This window comes from Leptodactylus fuscus, chromosome 11, assembly GCF_031893055.1.
Source record: "Leptodactylus fuscus isolate aLepFus1 chromosome 11, aLepFus1.hap2, whole genome shotgun sequence".
NCBI lineage: Eukaryota > Metazoa > Chordata > Amphibia > Anura > Leptodactylidae > Leptodactylus > Leptodactylus fuscus.
Window position 1 is genome coordinate 81,504,719 of NC_134275.1, and position 20,468 is coordinate 81,525,186.

General features: G+C 49.1%; 1 protein-coding gene across 1 annotated transcript; it reads right to left on the reverse strand.

The window, feature by feature from the left end:
• Window positions 1-1,040: 1,040 nt before the first annotated feature.
• ABCF1 (ATP binding cassette subfamily F member 1) lies at window positions 1,041-20,385 on the reverse strand. The gene is made up of 27 exons (XM_075260126.1): window positions 20,179-20,385; window positions 15,277-15,323; window positions 13,165-13,251; window positions 12,702-12,840; window positions 12,012-12,046; window positions 11,426-11,536; window positions 11,124-11,180; window positions 10,991-11,044; window positions 10,801-10,884; window positions 10,595-10,663; window positions 10,271-10,372; window positions 9,659-9,781; window positions 9,258-9,358; window positions 9,092-9,177; window positions 8,869-9,008; window positions 8,634-8,782; window positions 7,635-7,718; window positions 7,384-7,508; window positions 7,177-7,289; window positions 6,829-7,000; window positions 6,672-6,746; window positions 3,756-3,826; window positions 3,638-3,670; window positions 3,372-3,540; window positions 3,225-3,289; window positions 3,065-3,137; window positions 1,041-1,358 (listed from the first exon to the last, which is right to left on the reverse strand). Exons 1-27 carry the CDS (start codon window positions 20,228-20,230, stop codon window positions 1,186-1,188), a joined length of 2,589 nt encoding a protein of 862 aa, XP_075116227.1. The 5' UTR covers window positions 20,231-20,385; the 3' UTR covers window positions 1,041-1,185.
• Between the last annotated feature and the right edge of the window lie 83 nt (window positions 20,386-20,468).

Consider the following 20,468-nt stretch of genomic DNA (forward strand, 5'->3'; position numbering starts at 1 on the left):
CGCCCCCTTTATATATTCATCAGAAAAGTAACGGCAGTAACCCGGACAACAGGCGAGATTTCGTTCCCATCGCTTATTACAATATTCCCGCAGTTTCATTCTGACTGAACACGTCCAAAACGGTGAGGTCGCTGCAGCCTGCGCGGTATTACAAGTGCAGGGTGAGGCGAGTAAACACTAAAAACAAGCACACCTCACTTCTCCTGGACTCTGGTGCGACGCCATGTTGTTTACTGACTGATATCCGGGAGCGATGAGGCCTGTGATTGGGCCTCGGGAATCAGAGAGTGTCGCAACACTTGTATCTACACAGCATTAATGTCAGGCAGAAGAGAACAGGAAGACGCGCCAGAGCCCAGGAGAGGTGAGTAACGCTTATTTTTCCTGGGGCCTGACAAGTTTAGATTGGGACAAAACGAAACCAGACAAACGTTCACCCAACATGTAAAGATCAGGGCACCCGTCTACCAGCTTCTCAAAGGGGGCGTGGTCAGGACATGCTGTGGGTGGGGCTTTGCACCTGCCACACTCATCTATACCAGTTCTTGTTGTCGAGGCCTAGCCCACTGGAGAATATATCGGATTTATGACCAGGCCTGTCCATCGTAGACCAGACTAATCCTCCAGCAGTCCAGGGGATCCCCCTCCCCCCAGTATTCCCTGAACAGGAGGTCAAACTATCACTGCAAGTCTATGGGGTGAGATCGAGGATCTATCAAGACTTGTGTTGAGAGTTTGACCTCTTGTTGCTCCAGATGGGAGCACATAACTTTACAATAAAGCAGTCAGCTGGAGAACAAAACCAAACCCCGCGCCAAGGCCTTCTCTTCTCACCTACCACTGGTTTATGTCAGGTTTGTTGGAAGAAAGCGCCAGGGTTTGAGTCCCAGGACCAGATCTCGGCCAACCATGAGCCAAGATTGACAAGACAGTGATCTGTATATACAGCAATGCCAGGAAGACAATGGATGACATCACAGGAGCCACCGAGTAATAAGCGCACCTCCTATGACATGTGAAGTAGACTCCGCCCCCTTGGCCAATATATAAATATTTATTTCTCTTCTCCGCAGTAACAAGGCAGCAAAATGTGACTTAAAAATCTTGGGGCCGCTCCCCGTCACTTCTCCTCCACCGCGGGGTCCGTATCTGAGCAGATGGTTATGGCACGCCGGTCGTCGCCGGTCACTCTTTGTCTCGGGGCTTGTTGACCATGACCTCGCCCAGGCTCTCCAGGACTTCCCTCTTGTAGTCGTCAAAGTCGCCTTCAATCTGGTTCACGGTCTGGTCCTCCACAACCCACAGCTGGCAGTTCGTCTCTGTGATGAGGCGAGCGTCATGGCTGACCGTGATCACCGCTGTACAGAGTGGGGGGAGGGGACATTATTAGTAATGAAATATACAGAGCATGGGGGCGCTCTCAGCTGATCAATACAATAGGTCACCACTTCATTTGGGGAGGGTCTCAGGCCTCTAGGATACCCAACAAATCGGAAATGGAAGAAGCTGCAGAATTAACCACTTCAGTACTGGGTCAATTCTGTTCCAGGACTAGACTCATTTTTGCGATTTTAGTAGGTGCAGTTTGGAGGGCGAGAACCTTTTCATGTTATACAACTAATTTTTGTGTTTTTTTTTTTTTTGGTCACACGGCTTTATTTTTGTTGTTTTATATTTAATTTTTTTTTATATCCAGGAAAATACAAAACAAAAGAGGAGAGAAATCGTCTGTTTATTGTCTGGTTTTCACTTTTATTGATTTTTTAAATTTGATTTAATAGCACAGAGCGACTAAAAGAATTTTTAATTTTTTATAGCGTCGTTGGGGGTGGGGCTAGATCCTGTAATAAGGGCGTTTTAAGGACTTGTTTAAAAAAAAATTGTTAGTTTTCTATTTTTATATTTTACATAGTGTCTCCAATAAGGTCCTAATAGACCTTCGGTGACATCTGATCAGTTTTGTTTTTTTTTGTTTTGTTTTTCTGGAGGGGAGGGGGGGACCGGCGGCTGATTTTACCTGTAACTGGAATCGGTACATTTAGCCCAAGTTACAGAAGGAATCTGTCCCTTACTACACGACTGATCCATGTCCTGTAGGACCCAGCAGCTCTGACACATGATGATCCCAGTGGATCATGTGACCACCAGGGCAGAGGGCACCAGCATCATATACAGCTATATATATATATATATATATCTAGCAACAGCATTATATACAGTAATCAGGACAGTAATAAACCTTCTCCAGGGGGGCTCCGGCTGTAGTTCCAGTCTCCTCCCCGTTACTTCCTTACAGAACAAGGCAGCAGCTTCCGCCCATAGAACCCAATGAGTGGTCCAGAAGTGGTTAGAGACCCTTTATAGACAGGGGGGCCACTGGATGGGGCTCAATCCAAGATAATGGGTCAGTAAAACCAATGCTGCCCCCATTATTCTCAGGATGGGTGGAGGGTCTAAGAGGTCGTCCCCTCACCAAACAAAGTGATGGCATAGTGTGGTGAGAAATATCCATTTAAAAAGAAAAAGTTCCAGAACTGAGGAAAAGCTGCAGATCTCATAGAATGACCTGTCCGCGCACCCCGGTCCGATTTACAAATGGTCCACAGTTCAGTTTAAAGGGGTCCTCCGTCTCCTAGGAAGCCTAACAGCTGATGATGCTGCTCTGCAGTGACCCCTGGTGGGGACATTTAGTATTACACAAGGCTGTACTAGCGAATGGCTAAGAAATACAAGGATGGAAGGCGGCTGCTTGTTAGAGGGTAGTCGTGACGTAAGGAGACCCCTCCCTCTATATATGGAAAAATCAACACCATCACCTGCTTCCACCTAAGGCCAAACTGTAAAGGTTTATGATACACACATTATTTATCTACCCCGAGAGGGCGATTGCAGGGGGTCTCACTTGGAGTAAAGCCCCCCCTGATCTCAGGATTGCAGTTGCACCTCCACTGATCAGCACTACCCTACGGACGGAGAACTTATTCCTTGTGGCCTAACCCTTGTCCATTGTACAGATACTAGATTGTCATATAACCCCTCCCCCGACAATAACGCCGCCACTCACCTCCTTTATATTCATTCACTGCGTCAGCCAGAGCATCAATGGATTCAATATCCAAGTTATTTGTGGGTTCATCCTGTAGGGGGCAGCAGTGCAGACAGTGGATTAGTATAATTGCCCCATCCTGTGTATAAGCCCCATGTTGTTGCCCCCGTATACTCACCAAAATGAGAACATCGGGCTCCCGGCAACATAACTCGGCAAAGACGACGCGAGCCTTCTGGCCACCTGCGATAGAGGTTATAACCCCGCCATTAGTATCAATGAGTCGTGTATAGGGATAATACAGGAGGGGGAGGGGCTCAGTCACCTGAAAGTTTACAGATCTGAATGGTGTGGGCGTGGCTCTCCAGACCGAACCTCCCCAAACACTTCCTGGCGTCCTGATACGGGAGGTTGAAGTTGCGCTGCAGGTACTCGGTCGCCGTCTCCTCCATGTTCAGCTGGTCGGCGTATTGCTGGTTAAAGAAGCCAATTTTCTACAGGAACAAGAAAAGACATAAAGCAGCGATATGGGGGGGGGGGGGGGGGAGAGTAAGGGGCGGTGTAATCCTCTGCAGACCCCCCAGGACTCACCAGTCTGTGATTCTTCCTCATTTCTCCTTTTGTCTGTGGAGATGAACATGAAGAGGTTAATAATTCCATCTGGAGATAAAGATTATTAACAAGGCCCACCCCTCCCCAATATACTCACAGGGGTCAGTTTACCCGTCAACAGCAGGAGCAGCGTACTCTTACCGACACCATTGGGACCCACAATACAGACTGTGGAGAATAAGGAAGAAGATATAAAACCTCAATCTGCTTATAATATATTCCTGTATACATAGGAGGTAGTATTATAGTAGTTATATTCTTGTACATAGGAGGTAGTATTATAGTAGTTATATTCTTGTACATAGGAGTAGTATTATAGTAGTTATATTCTTGTACATAGGAGCAGTATTATAGTAGTTATATTCTTGTACATAGGAGCAGTATTATAGTAGTTATATTCTTGTACATAGGAGTAGTATTATAGTAGTTATATTCTCGTACATAGGAGGTAGTATTATAGTAGTTATATTCTTGTACATAGGAGTAGTATTATAGTAGTTATATTCTTGTACATAGGAGTAGTATATAGTAGTTATATTCTCGTACATAGGAGTAGTATTATAGTAGTTATATTCTTGTACATAGGAGTAGTATTATAGTAGTTATATTCTCGTACATAGGAGCAGTATTATAGTAGTTATATTCTTGTACATAGGAGTAGTATTATAGTAGTTATATTCTTGTACATAGGAGTAGTATTATAGTAGTTATATTCTTGTACATAGGAGCAGTATTATAGTAGTTATATTCTTGTACATAGGAGCAGTATTATAGTAGTTATATTCTTGTACATAGGAGTAGTATTATAGTAGTTATATTCTTGTACATAGGAGTAGTATTATAGTAGTTATATTCTTGTACATAGGAGGCAGTATTATAGTAGTTATATTCTTGTACATAGGAGTAGTATTATAGTAGTTATATTCTTGTACATAGGAGTAGTATTATAGTAGTTATATTCTTGTACATAGGAGTAGTATTATAGTAGTTATATTCTTGTACATAGGAGTAGTATTATAGTAGTTATATTCTTGTACATAGGAGTAGTATTATAGTAGTTATATTCTTGTACATAGGAGGTAGTATTATAGTAGTTATATTCTTGTACATAGGAGTAGTATTATAGTAGTTATATTCTTGTACATAGGAGTAGTATTATAGTAGTTATATTCTTGTACATAGGGGGAAGTATTATAGTAGTTATATTCTTGTACATAGGAGGTAGTATTATAGTAGTTATATTCTCATACATAGGAGCAGTATTATAGTAGTTATATTCTTGTACATAGGAGTAGTATTATAGTAGTTATATTCTTGTACATAGGAGTAGTATTATAGTAGTTATATTCTTATACATAGGAGTAGTATTATAGTAGTTATATTCTTGTACATAGGAGCAGTATTATAGTAGTTATATTCTTGTACATAGGAGTAGTATTATAGTAGTTATATTCCTGTACATAGGAGTAGTATTATAGTAGTTATATTCTTATACATAGGAGTAGTATTATAGTAGTTATATTCTTGTACATAGGAGCAGTATTATAGTAGTTATATTCTTGTATATAGGAGGTATTATTATAGTAGTTATATTCTTGTACATAGGAGTAGTATTATAGTAGTTATATTCTTGTACATAGGAGGTAGTATTATAGTAGTTATATTCTTGTACATAGGAGGTAGTATTATAGTAGTTATATTCTTGTACATAGGAGGTAGTATTATAGTAGTTATATTCTTGTACATAGGAGTAGTATTATAGTAGTTATATTCTTATACATAGGAGTAGTATTATAGTAGTTATATTCTTGTACATAGGAGCAGTATTATAGTAGTTATATTCTTGTACATAGGAGCAGTATTATAGTAGTTATATTCTTGTACATAGGAGGTAGTATTATAGTAGTTATATTCTTGTACATAGGAGTAGTATTATAGTAGTTATATTCTTATACATAGGAGTAGTATTATAGTAGTTATATTCTTGTACATAGGAGCAGTATTATAGTAGTTATATTCTTGTACATAGGAGCAGTATTATAGTAGTTATATTCTTGTACATAGGAGCAGTATTATAGTAGTTATATTCTTGTACATAGGAGTAGTATTATAGTAGTTATATTCTTGTACATAGGAGTAGTATTATAGTAGTTATATTCTTGTACATAGGGGGAAGTATTATAGTAGTTATATTCTTGTACATAGGAGGTAGTATTATAGTAGTTATATTCTTGTACATAGGAGTAGTGTTATAGTAGTTATATTCTTGTACATAGGAGTAGTATTATAGTAGTTATATTCTTGTACATAGGAGTAGTATTATAGTAGTTATATTCTTGTACATAGGAGGTAGTATTATAGTAGTTATATTCTTGTATATAGGAGGTAGTATTATAGTAGTTATATTCTTGTACATAGGGGGCAGTATTATAGTAGTTATATTCTTGTACATAGGAGTAGTATTATAGTAGTTATATTCTTGTACATAGGAGGTAGTATTATAGTAGTTATAGTCTTGTACATAGGAGTAGTATTATAGTAGTTATATTCTTGTACATAGGAGGTAGTATTATAGTAGTTATATTCTTGTACATAGGAGTAGTATTATAGTAGTTATATTCTTGTACATAGGAGGTAGTATTATAGTAGTTATAGTCTTGTACATAGGAGTAGTATTATAGTAGTTATATTCTTGTACATAGGAGTAGTATTATAGTAGTTATATTCTTGTACATAGGAGTAGTATTATAGTAGTTATATTCTTGTACATAGGAGTAGTGTTATAGTAGTTATATTCTTGTACATAGGGGGCAGTATTATAGTAGTTATATTCCTGTACATAATCTGTGCTACAGTGCTGAAGATATTCATCCAAGTCTGGAACATTACTCAGCAGGGGGCGACAATGAGCACAAGTGAAAGCTGCCCCAGGATAATGAGCATATAATATCTGTATGAGTTATGATGGCAGTAGGGTTATCATTTCCATGACCACGTTCTTGCGCAGCCTCACCTCTGGAATCCATGTCTATGCCAAAATCCAGGTTCTTAAACAGCAGCTTCTGTCCAGAGTAGCCAAAATCGACCCCTGCAGGAACAGAAGGGACAGATCAGGATCTCGCAGCCCCGGTATATGACACTGAGCAGCCCGGTCCGGTGTCAGCTCTTACCGTGCAGGCCCAGGATAGGAGGGCTGAGCGGCGGGGGGTTCGGAAAGGTAAATTTCACAGTGTACTCCTTTGGCCTTTTCAGTAACTCGGCCGGTTCGTTGGCTTCTTCATCTGCGTTCTTCTTCCGACATTTCTGCTGCTTCCGCGTTAAAGCTTCTTTCGTCTGTTTTTCCTGAAAGTAGAGAACATCATAGAGTGAGCCAGGTCGCCTCTTAAAGGGGCGTTACACCAACAAGCACTGCATGATGTGCATATACAGCTCCCTACTACTGAATACACAGTGCCCTGCGCCACTAGGGGGTACGGGGCAGATTTTTGGTCATCCTATAGGGAGGGGCCGCCTCTTACCGCTTGCTTGGCAGATTTCCCTCCCGCCTTTAACTCTTTCAGCTTCTTCTCCTGCTTGTCATACTGTTTCTGCAGCTCCTTCTGTTTTTGTTGGTACATTTTCTTGAAGGTCACTGGAAGGAGAAACAATTACGTAGGATTAACCTTACCACATCCAGTCACTATAGGAGGGTCCCCTCGAATGCCCCTCGGCCCTTCCCCACTCACTGTAGTTCCCCCGGTAGTAAAATAACTTCTGTATATCGAGGTGCATAATGTCTGTACATACATCGTCCAAGAATCCCTGGTCGTGGGAAACTATGAGGAGTGTTTTCTTCCAGCCTTGGAGGTAACTGAGGGAGAAATATCAAGATGTCAAGACCAGGAGGCAACTGGGACGGCCAGAAGCCTCAGGGACTGTATGTGCAAGTCCTGGGCTGTCCAGACATAGACAATAAACAGTCTAGAGAGGGACGCACTTGTTAAGCCAGATGACAGCATTGAGATCCAAGTGATTGGTTGGTTCATCCAACATGAGGAGCGTCGGTTCCATGAAGAGAGCCCTGAAATGGACAACAGAGGAAAAAACTGGTGAGTGCGCCAGAGACTGAAGGGGGAAGAGGGGGATGCGGCTGCAGCTTCTACATAATGCTGGGAGTAAAACAGAAGGAGAAGAGGAGGAGCAGGGAGAGACAGACAACTGAAAAGACAGACCCTAAATAAATAGAGACCCCAAGACATGACCCTAAAATAAATACAGGCCAGACCCTAAAAGGAATACAGATCCCAGACCTGACTGCTAAAGGAAGCCAGACCATAAAATGTATACAGACCCCCAAGACCTGACCCTAAAATGAAATGAATACAGTCCACCGGATCAGACCCCTCAATTATACCCCTAAAATTCCTTCAGACATGAAACTAGAGGCTTAAAGGGATTCTACCATTAAAATCAATTTTTTTCTCGCTGACACATCGGAATAGTCTTAAAAAAGACTATTCTTCTCCTACCTTTAGATGTCTTCTCCGCACCGCCGTTCCGTAGAAATCCCAGTTTTCGTCAGTACGCAAATTAGTTCTCTCGCAGGACTGGGGGCGTCCCCAATGCTGCGAGAGAACTCTCCAGCGCCACCTCTGTCTTCTTCAGGAACGGCCTCTCTGCGCGTCTTCTTCCGACTCTGGCGGTCAAACTTCTAGGTCTCGGGCAGAGATGACTGCACATGCCCACATGAAAAATGGCCACTTACAAAGTAAGTAAGCGGCCATTTTCTTGTGGCCTGTGGGAATGCGCAGTGGGCTGTGCCTGAGGCCTAGAAGTTTGGTGCTGCCTTGCTAATTCTCCTGACATTGCCAAGAATCAGGACACTGTATGCCAAGCTGTGTGACCCCTGGGGCCCCTGTAGTAGGAGCAGTTAACCCTTTGCATGGCCTCGCTCTTACATCTTTAGGTGTGACTATAGACCGTGGACGTTACTTACCTGGCCAGTGATACTCTCATTCTCCATCCTCCACTGAACCTCTTGGTCTCCCGATCCTGCATCTCTGGGGTAAAGCCTAAACCAGCCAAGATCCTACGCGCTTTGGCTTCTGCAGAGGCGGCGCCGGTGGCTCGTAACTCTTCATAAACCTGCGAGCAGATTTAAAGCATAGTCATACACTGCCTCAATATGGCGTCCACAATCGACCAACCAAACCCCCCCCCCCCATGGTTACCTTCTCCAGCAGCTCAGCCACGCTGTCATCTCCCTTCTCCAGCCTGGCCTGCAGTCTCTTCTCCTGTTCCAACAACTTGATACGTTTCGTATCGGCCTTGAGAACGGCCTGGACAGCCGGAGTTTCATCAGCCACAACCTCTGTAGGCAAGAAATGGACATGAAGAACGTGCAGGAGTGAATGGATGGGGTAAACCAACATCCGGGCACCCAGATTGTCTTACCTTGCTCACAAAGCAATACATCAATGTTTGGGGGAATATTCAGGGCCCGGTTGGCGATGTGTTTTAGGAGGGTGGTCTTCCCTTTACTGAGAGGAGAACAAGAAAAACTGAGTACTAAGACGCACCAACAGACAAAGACAGGTGGCCTATAGCATGTAACACTCACCCGTTTGGACCAACTAGACCATAGCGACGGCCCGCTACCACGTACAAGTCAGCATTGACAAACAACTCCTTGCCATGGGCAGAAATACTGAATTTCTCCAGCTAGAAACAAGGAAAAACAATGTAAATGAAGCCTGAGATTCTGTGCCAGCGCTGAGCCCCCCAGGCCAGGCGCATACACGGCAAATTTCCTTGCTATGGGCAACAACTTCAGTAACTGCGCATGTGCCGCTCTCTTCTCAATGTCGCGCCTGCGCTGTGCATCCTAAATCCAGTAAACGTGCCCACAGCAGGAAAACAGTGTTTTTGCACCAAATCCAGAAGGCAGGACAGGGCGCGAGGTTTCAGCGGCAAGAAATGTGACAAACAATAGTCACAGAGATACAATGTGACCACACGCACCTTGATATCGGAGGCGTTCTCCAGCATGGCCTGACGAGACGAGAGCTCCGCTTGTGACACGGAGAAGTCGTTCTCTGCCGCGGTCGCCTTCTTTATGGTCGCTACTTGTTTCTCATAATCCATCTATAGAAAGGAAGAACAGCAAGTCAATACAACAGAAGTATAAAAAGATAAAGTGTCAGTGAAACTGCTGTACCGTGGTTCATGGGTGGCATAGCCTCAAAATTTCTTGTTGTTTGGTACCCAAAATTTTTGGAAAAATCGTAAAGAAATCTGCACGTAACACTGTGTGCAGGGGCTGTAGGACATCCTCTGAGGCCGACCACAAGCAGAAAACCTATTAGATACCACCAGGAGTTTCCTTCCTACTCTATCAGTATTGCAGAGAGCAGCTCTCTCTCCATCTCTCCCAGCACAATAATCTCAGCAGATGAACTACATGTAATAAGATGCCTGTAAGGACTCTTATTAAGTCAGGGACAGAAGTTCCATCAGTGTCGGACATCATTGATCATCTTTGAATCCCTTTACACAGATTTACAGCCCCAGCCGTGCACTTGGAGGAATAAGAATATCGGAGTCTTTATTCCGGATATTCCTCCTCAAACTGACCTGTTTCTTGATTTTCTTCTTCTCCTTCTTACTTAAGTTAGCAAAACGATCCTCAGGCGCCGCGGCTGGCTTTTCTTCTGCGTCACCATCCTCATCAGCTGACTGTCAGACAAAGAATTAGATAATCAGTTATTACTACAGAAGAGGCAGCCATGACACCCCATCAGATCCTAGGGGCCCCACTAGAGCCTCTGTAAGAGTACAAAGCCCTGTTCACATGCATGAGATATAGATTGTCAGAGATTCTGGAAAAGAACATATCTGAACTTGTCTGAATAGAGCCCGAGCCCACTGCCTCACAGGTAGGACACCGTACACACTCACCTTTTCTTCAGATCCAGCACTCGCCATATCATCATCTTCATCATCATCATCCAAGGCAACAAATCGATTCTGGAAAGGAAAATACATTTAAGGATATGGATTGCGTAGGACACGGTGTAGAAAGTGTCAGAGCGGCCGTGCAGACTGTACAAGGGCTGCCATGATGGATCCAGGCCATATAGACAGGGTAGACGCAGGGCTCTCACCTGGGGCGGTTTCGGCTTCCCTTTGCCCTTCTTTGGTTTCTTCTCTTCCTCATCGCTGAGGTCTGGAGCTTTGGGTGGAGGTTTCTGGAAGAACAAATCCAATAAACATTCCCGTCTTACCAGGTGACCTGTACAGAATAGTCGCTACTTGCTTCACCTATGTGCACTGCCCTGCAGGGGGCGCACTCACTTTGCCCTTTGATTTCTCTTTCGGGATTTCCTCCTCACTTTCTTCACTGGGTGGCTGAAATAAGAACCATGGACAGTAAGACCAAGAAAGAAGCTGAAGACACAGACGCCACGTCTTATAACCCGCCCAGTACCTTCTGTTTGGCGGTCTCGTTCTTCTTTCCTTTCTTATTCGGTTTCTTCTCTTCTTCCTAAGAGTTGAGAGGGATGAAAATACGTGTAAGAATTTCTGTAGTACCTTTATCTCACCAATTGGTGGCAGCAAAGGGTCAACCATGTTGGACTAGAACCTGATGATCAATGAGGACCCCCCCCCCCATGAGGGTCAGGGCACCGCCATATATACTAGAGGAGTCCCTCTGAAGTCAGTGGCATCGATCTAATGTGTATGGGCAGCGCCAGGCTTCACATGGCGAACACTTCCCGCCTCCATTACCTTTACTTTCTTGCCTTTACTCTTCTTTGTTGTCTGCTCTTCCTCCTCTTGTTCTTCCTCCTCCTCCTCACTATCATCACCGAGGGCGGCAAATATATTTCTCCCCATGGGCTGTGAAATAAAGAGGGAGCCCAAATAAAAATGGAGAAGTTTCCTATAGCAGCACACGCATAACCCCCTGCTCCAATCCTACAGAGCTTGTAGGGACCCCCACAGATCAGAGAGAGACCCCGTCATGTGGATAAAGCATAACACACAGTTACTGGAATATCGATATAAAGCCGAGGCCTCACCTTGTGGAAACGCGGCTTTTTCTGTTGCAGATTTTGTTGCGGTTTTTTGAACCAAAGCAGAAGGGAGACGTAGAAGAACCTCCTTTATAACCTCCTATAGATTTCCTATTCCTTTTGTAGCCATTCTTGGCTTTGGCTCAAAAAAACACAACAAAATCTGCAACAAAAAAAGCTGCGTTTCCGCAACGTGTGGCCTCAGCCTACGTCAGGATTAGTAAATATTCTTGATGTCCTTAAAACTACACAGCGACCAAAGATTGAAAGCAGACACATAACACGCCGCCATCACTTACTTGTTTTTTACCACGTTGGGGGGCAGGGACGGGGTCTACAAGAGAAGAGAGAAAAACCTTAGACTGAAATTACTGGGAGAGTAACAGGTTAAAGGGGGTTTCTAGATGGATCAGCTGAGGTCCGGCAGGGTCTGACACCGACCACCAGCTGGAGGAAGAGACTGCGATATTCAGAACGTCGCACATAAGACCGAGCACAGCGCCGTACACTGTATAGTGGCCGTGCTGGGTATTGCAGTTCAACCCATTCTATTGAAAGGGAATGAGCTGTGAACAGATCAGGTGACCAATGAATGAAAACCAAACATGGCGTTCATAGAGACCAGCGGATCCGCAGAGGTCCCCCATACTAAAGGACAGGTCAGCAATGAAGCCTGGAAAGCCCCTTTAACCAGTAACGACCTCACTATTCTGTATACTGTCCTCTAACCTGCGCCTGTGCACAGGACTGTCTGCATTAATAAAGCCCCCGCATAGAGCACACATCTACCTATGGACATCAGCCTGTAGAACAGTTGAGGCTTCAGAGCTGAAATCCACTACCGCTCCTTGCTTGTTCAGGGTCTGTACCAGGCACTGAACAGCAGCTCTCCCCTCCATTATAGGAGCTGACTGATTGTAGCCGTGCCCAGCAGGATTGTGATTGCAGCTCTGCAGTATAACGCAGCCTCAGCACACTGTTCACCATACCTGACTCCTCCTCTTCATCACTGGGCTGCACCGATAGTTTCTTCAGTCTCTCCGCGATCTCCCGCTCTTCATCCTCATCATCATCATCTCCTCCCTTCTGCTTCCTGCGGTCCTTCTTCTTCTTGTCTTTCTTCTTTTGCTGCGGGGTTGTCAGGAGACATTGGGGGGAGGGGGGGGGGTCAGTGATCAGACAGTTTACCTGGCCCAAAACCTCTATGGACCCAACAGATACCAGTAGGGGGCGCTCAGCAGTCAGGGAAAGACTTTTAGGCTGCAAAAGTGACCTTTGCTGTGATTTGTGGGGTTTCAGAAGAGATCTCTCCATCCACAGACTTTCAGGGCATGCTGGGAATTGTAGTCAGACACCAGTCAGCAGATTGCCGTCCACTGGTCTATGGGCAGGTCCTGCTGGTCTGTGCGCCCCCTGGGGGTTACTGTAATAGGACAGTGCCTGGTATCTCACCTGCTGTTGCTGCTGTTCCTTCTCACGCTCCTTGGTAGCTTCATCCTCCTGGGCCTGTTTATTGTCCGCTGACAACTCCTCAAAAAACTGGTGAAAGAAAAGCAAAAAGACATCAATCACATGGACCCGACAACTCATGTAAGCCTTGTGGAGTCCGCACACCCCCAGCAGTCCCAGCGGTGCCCCCTAAACATGTCCCCAGCAGTCACAGCGGTGTCCCCTAAACATGTCCCCATCAGTCACAGCGGTGTCCCCTGAATATGTCCTCAGTAGTCACAGCGGTGTCCCCTAAACATGTCCCCGGCAGTCCCAGCGATGCCCCCTAAACATGTCCCCGGCAGTCACAGCGGTGTCCCCTAAACAAGTCCCCGGCAGTCCCAGCCGTGTCCCCTAAACATGTCCCCGGCAGTCCCAGCGGTGTCCCCTAAACATGTCCCCATCAGTCCCAGCGGTGTCCCCTAAACATGTCCCCGGCAGTCCCAGCGGTGTCCCCTAAACATGTCCCCGGCAGTCACAGCGATGCCCCCTAAACATGTCCCCATCAGTCACAGCGGTGTCCCCTAAACATGTCCCCAGCAGTCACAGCGGTGTCCCCTAAACATGTCCCCATCAGTCACAGCGGTGTCCCCTAAACATGTCCCCATCAGTCACAGCGATGCCCCCTAAACATGTCCCCAGCAGTCACAGCAGTGTCCCCTAAACATGTCCCCGGCAGTCACAGCGATGCCCCCTAAACATGTCCCCGGCAGTCACAGCGGTGTCCCCTAAACATGTCCCCATCAGTCACAGCGGTGTCCCCTAAACATGTCCCCAGCAGTCACAGCAGTGTCCCCTAAACATGTTCCCGGCAGTCCCAGGGGTGTCCCCTAAACATGTCCCCGGAAGTCCCAGCGGTGTCCCCTAAACATGTCCCCATCAGTCACAGCGGTGTCCCCTAAACATGTTCCCGGCAGTCCCAGGGGTGTCCCCTAAACATGTCCCCATCAGTCACAGCGGTGTCCCCTAAACATGTTCCCGGCAGTCCCAGGGGTGTCCCCTAAACATGTCCCCATCAGTCACAGCGGTGTCCCCTAAACATGTCCCCAGCAGTCACAGCGATGCCCCCTAAACATGTCCCCGGCAGTCACAGCAGTGTCCCCTAAACATGTCCCCATCAGTCACAGCGGTGCCCCCTAAACATGTCCCCGGCAGTCCCAGGGGTGCCTCTTAAACATGTCCCCAGCAGTCACAGCGGTGTCCCCTGAATATGTCCTCAGCAGTCACAGCCGTGTCCCCTAAACATGTCCCCGGCAGTCACAGCAGTGTCCCCTAAACATGTCCCCATCAGTCACAGCAGTGTCCCCTAAACATGTCCCCATCAGTCCCAGCGGTGTCCCCTAAACATGTCCCCATCAGTCCCAGCGGTGTCCCCTAAACATGTCCCCGGCAGTCCCAGCGGTGTCCCCTAAACATGTCCCCGGCAGTCACAGCGATGCCCCCTAAACATGTCCCCGGCAGTCACAGCGGTGTCCCCTAAACATGTCCCCATCAGTCACAGCAGTGTCCCCTAAACATGTCCCCATCAGTCACAGCAGTGTCCCCTAAACATGTCCCCATCAGTCACAGCGGTGTCCCCTAAACATGTCCCCATCAGTCACAGCGGTGTCCCCTAAACATGTCCCCATCAGTCACAGCAGTGTCCCCTAAACATGTCCCCATCAGTCACAGCAGTGTCCCCTAAACATGTCCCCATCAGTCACAGCGGTGCTCCCTAAACATGTCCCCAGCAGTCACAGCAGTGTCCCCTAAACATGTCCCCATCAGTCACAGCAGAGTCCCCTAAACATGTCCCCATCAGTCACAGCGGTGCTCCCTAAACATGTCCCCGGCAGTCACAGCCGTGTCCCCTAAACATGTCCCCGGCAGTCACAGTGGTGTCCCCTTAATGGATTGATGAGCGGAGACTTCTCCTTTCCCTCTATATGTCTAGTGTACACGGCAGGAACATTGTGCGCCCACCCCGGCCAGGACAGACGCTCACACCGTCCTGCACTGGTCACAGCCTTCTATTCTGTACCGGGGTCTTCAAGGCGTCATATCAAGCAGAATTACGAGAAGTAAATAAGTTCTTACCGATTTCTTCCCCTTCTTGTCTTTCTTTCCTTTCTTCACCACTTTCTCTGAAAGCAAAAAAAAACACAGCAAGACGTTAGAAGAAGACGCGGTGTTATCTGGCCGGGCGGGGGCTGAGTCAGCCAGGGGCGGGGGCCATCTCCTGATACACGTACAGATCAGCCGCCCTCCTCCTAAATGTCGGGACCCTCACTGCTGTAATACCAGGACATGAGAGACCGTGCCCAGTAATCACATACATGGAGTTTGTATGTTACACAGTCTCCAGCCCTTACTATGAAGGCGACGTCACATGTTATACACTATGGCTGGTGCAAAGTGCAAGTACAGAGAGACCTCCCAGGCCTTCAGCTTCGCCCCGTATAGACATCCTGGTGACAGGCGGCTACCGAAACCAAGACTCCATGATCATCTGCAGCACGCGCCGGAGCCCAGGAGAGGCGAGTAACATTGTTTATATTTATCACCTCCCTGGGCCTCCGCTTATTATACTCCGGGGTCCGATGAGACCCCACAGCATAAGAATAGCAGTTCCAATACAGACATAACCTGCAGGTAGAACCTCAAACATGGTAAGAAGGGCCACATATGGCCCGAGCTCTGCGGCATCAGGGGCCCTCGGTCCGGAAATGGTTAATAAAGAGTTCTGGTTACGGGCGGTTCTCGCCGTCCCCCATTCTGCTTAAAATACAGAGAGAGACAAATCCTGCAAGCAAAACTGCTCTCTCCACCGATTTGGGGCAGGCCTCGTTACAGTCTATGGGGTCCGCAGGTAACCGCTTTGTAATCAGATTGGGTTTCCGTTTTTCGGGTCTTCAAGCGAACCCAAAGAAGGGAATCTAGATCGCTAATGTGAACACAGTGTTAAAGGGGTTGTCCGGCTTCTGACATTGATGGCCTATACTGGGGCAGCGCTGTAATAGCTACAGCTATAGACAGAGCAGCGGGACCCCACTATCAAGACATTAGGGGGTGGGGGGGATTTACTACCCTAATTTTCCAGTGTAATGGTTCCCCCCATCGGTCACATCTTTAGCATATGGACTTTTCTTACTCCAAAGTGGCGCCACCTTGTAATTTATTACAAGGCCTCGGCCTGACACGTTACTGGTGCGAATTCTGTTCCTGACTGGTGGAGATTTCACTTCTGGCGCCCGGGGCGTGCCGCAGCCTCCTCCTTATTGATTCGCCTCAGACGGCAGTCGGTGGACTCCCAAACAGAGCCCCAGTCTTAATAAAATTCCCCCCATTAACCCAATACTGTATAAAATAGCGCCAGTCACGTCCCGCACCCTTTATAGCAGAGTCTGTTGGGGTTCGGCGGTGTCCAGTCACATGACAGACACGTCCCGCACCCTCTATAGCGGGGCCTGTTGGGGTTCGGCAGTGCCCAGTCACATGACAGACACGTCCCGCACCCTCTATAGCGGGGCCTGTTGGGGTTCGGCAGTGCCCAGTCACATGACAGACATGTCCCGCACCCTCTATAGCGGGGTCTGTTGGGGTTCGGCGGTGCCCAGTCACATGACACGTCCCGCACCCTCTATAGCGGGCTCTGTTGTGGTTCGGGGGTGTCCAGTCACATGACACGTCCCGCACCCTCTATAGCGGGCTCTGTTGGGGTTCGGCGGTGCCCAGTCACATGACACGTCCCGCACCCTCTATAGCGGGGTCTGTTGGGGTTCGGCGGTGCCCAGTCACATGACACGTCCCGCACCCTCTATAGCGGGCTCTGTTGGGATTCGGTGGTGTCCAGTCACATGACACGTCCCGCACCCTCTATAGCGGGCTCTGTTGGGGTTCGGCAGTGCCCAGTCACATGACAGACACGTCCCGCAATCTCTATAGCGGGGCCTGTTGGGTTTCGGCGGTGTCCAGTCATATGTCCCGCACCCTCTATAGCGGGGTCTGTTGGGGTTCGGCAGTGCCCAGTCACATGACACGTCCCGCACCCTCTATAGCGGGGTCTGTTGGGGTTCGGCAGTGTCCAGTCACATGACACGTCCCGCACCCTCTATAGCGGGGTCTGTTGGGATTCGGTGGTGTCCAGTCACATGACACGTCCCGCACCCTCTATAGCGGGGTCTGTTGGGGTTCGGGGGTGTCCAGTCACATGACACGTCCCGCACCCTCTATAGCGGGCTCTGTTGGGATTCGGTGGTGTCCAGTCACATGACACGTCCCGCACCCTCTATAGCGGGCTCTGTTGGGGTTCGGGGGTGTCCAGTCACATGACACGTCCCGCACCCTCTATAGCGGGCTCTGTTGGGGTTCGGCAGTGCCCAGTCAAATGACACGTCCCGCACCCTCTATAGCGGGGTCTGTTGGGGTTCGGCAGTGCCCAGTCACATGACACGTCCCGCACCCTCTATAGCGGGGTCTGTTGGGATTCGGTGGTGTCCAGTCACATGACACGTCCCGCACCCTCTATAGCGGGGTCTGTTGGGATTCGGTGGTGTCCAGTCACATGACACGTCCCGCACCCTCTATAGCGGGCTCTGTTGGGATTCGGTGGTGTCCAGTCACATGACACGTCCCGCACCCTCTATAGCGGGCTCTGTTGGGGTTCGGCAGTGCCCAGTCACATGACAGACACGTCCCGCACTCTCTATAGCGGGGCCTGTTGGGTTTCGGCGGTGTCCAGTCATATGTCCCGCACCCTCTATAGCGGGGTCTGTTGGGGTTCGGCGGTGTCCAGTCACATGACACGTCCCGCACCCTCTATAGCGGGGTCTGTTGGGGTTCGGGGGTGCCCAGTCACATGACACGTCCCGCACCCTCTATAGCGGGGTCTGTTGGGGTTCGGCGGTGCCCAGTCACATGACACGTCCCGCACCCTCTATAGCGGGGTCTGTTGGGGTTCGGCAGTGTCCAGTCACATGACACGTCCCGCACCCTCTATAGCGGGCTCTGTTGGGATTCGGTGGTGTCCAGTCACATGACACGTCCCGCACCCTCTATAGCGGGGTCTGTTGGGGTTCGGCAGTGTCCAGTCACATGACACGTCCCGCACCCTCTATAGCGGGCTCTGTTGGGGTTCGACAGTGTCCAGTCACATGACACGTCCCGCACCCTCTATAGCGGGGTCTGTTGGGGTTCGGGGGTGCCCAGTCACATGACACGTCCCGCACCCTCTATAGCGGGGTCTGTTGGGGTTCGGGGGTGTCCAGTCACATGACATGTCCCGCACCCTCTATAGCGGGCTCTGTTGGGGTTCGACAGTGTCCAGTCACATGACACGTCCCGCACCCTCTATAGCGGGGTCTGTTGGGGTTCGGGGGTGTCCAGTCACATGACACGTCCCGCACCCTCTATAGCGGGGTCTGTTGTGGTTCGGGGGTGTCCAGTCACATGACATGTCCCGCACCCTCTATAGCGGGCTCTGTTGTGGTTCGGGGGTGTCCAGTCACATGACACGTCCCGCACCCTCTATAGCGGGGTCTGTTGTGGTTCGGGGGTGTCCAGTCACATGACACGTCCCGCACCCTCTATAGCGGGCTCTGTTGGGATTCGGTGGTGTCCAGTCACATGACACGTCCCGCACCCTCTATAGCGGGGTCTGTTGGGGTTCGGCAGTGTCCAGTCACATGACACGTCCCGCACCCTCTATAGCGGGCTCTGTTGGGATTTGGTGGTGTCCAGTCACATGACACGTCCCGCACCCTCTATAGCGGGGTCTGTTGGGGTTCGACAGTGTCCAGTCACATGACACGTCCCGCACCCTCTATAGCGGGGTCTGTTGGGGTTCGGGGGTGTCCAGTCACATGACACGTCCCGCACCCTCTATAGCGGGCTCTGTTGGGGTTCGACAGTGTCCAGTCACATGACACGTCCCGCACCCTCTATAGCGGGGTCTGTTGGGGTTCGGGGGTGTCCAGTCACATGACACGTCCCGCACCCTCTATAGCGGGGTCTGTTGTGGTTCGGGGGTGTCCAGTCACATGACATGTCCCGCACCCTCTATAGCGGGCTCTGTTGTGGTTCGGGGGTGTCCAGTCACATGACACGTCCCGCACCCTCTATAGCGGGGTCTGTTGTGGTTCGGGGGTGTCCAGTCACATGACACGTCCCGCACCCTCTATAGCGGGCTCTGTTGTGGTTCGGGGGTGTCCAGTCACATGACACGTCCCGCACCCTCTATAGCGGGGTCTGTTGTGGTTCGGGGGTGTCCAGTCACATGACACGTCCCGCACCCTCTATAGCGGGCTCTGTTGGGATTCGGTGGTGTCCAGTCACATGACACGTCCCGCACCCTCTATAGCGGGGTCTGTTGGGGTTCGGCAGTGTCCAGTCACATGACACGTCCCGCACCCTCTATAGCGGGCTCTGTTGGGATTTGGTGGTGTCCAGTCACATGACACGTCCCGCACCCTCTATAGCGGGGTCTGTTGGGGTTCGACAGTGTCCAGTCACATGACACGTCCCGCACCCTCTATAGCGGGGTCTGTTGGGGTTCGGGGGTGTCCAGTCACATGACACGTCCCGCACCCTCTATAGCGGGCTCTGTTGGGGTTCGACAGTGTCCAGTCACATGACACGTCCCGCACCCTCTATAGCGGGGTCTGTTGGGGTTCGGGGGTGTCCAGTCACATGACACGTCCCGCACCCTCTATAGCGGGCTCTGTTGGGATTCGGCGGTGTCCAGTCACATGACAGACACGTCCCGCACTCTCTATAGCGGGGTCTGTTGGGATTCGGTGGTGTCCAGTCACATGACAGACACGTCCCGCACTCTCTATAGCGGGGTCTGTTGGGCGGTTTCCAGTATTTTGTTCAGTATTATGGGCAGACACTGCAACACCTCAGAGCAGCCTTAGGGGCAGTTCACACACAGCAGATAGAAGGCGGTGCACAGCTCCCCAGTATCTGCCCCATCAGCCCTCTCTTCCTCCGGCTGCTCACCTGTCTCCTTCCCCCTCTCCTCCTCGTCTTCCACATCTTGCTTCCTAGGCATCTTACCGACCTCAGGAATCCAGAAATCCTTCGGAAAATGACGTCACTGCCCTCCCGTGATGTCAGCGAAAACCCGCTTACTCACGTGGCGCAGCCCAATCTACCGACCGGCGAACAGAGCCAGTCCAGCGCCCCGCCCGCTGCAAGGCCTCTAAACCAATCACATGGCACGTTTCATTATCTCGTTGATAGCAGACACGCCATTGGCTTAGACTTGGGTGGAAACTAGTTATCCTAGC

What these genes read in the sequence shown, in the direction of transcription:
- ABCF1 (XM_075260126.1), bottom strand. Translation starts at nt 20,230, where the DNA reads ATGCCTAGGAAGCAAGATGTGGAAGACGAGGAGGAGAGGGGGAAGGAG. An exon ending in TCCTATCCTGGGCCTGCACG is followed by an intron (nt 6,747 to 6,828) that starts GTAAGAGCTGAC and finishes CTGTTCCTGCAG; the next exon opens with GGGTCGATTTTGGCTACTCT. An exon ending in CATAGACATGGATTCCAGAG is followed by an intron (nt 3,827 to 6,671) that starts GTGAGGCTGCGC and finishes TATTCTCCACAG; the next exon opens with TCTGTATTGTGGGTCCCAAT.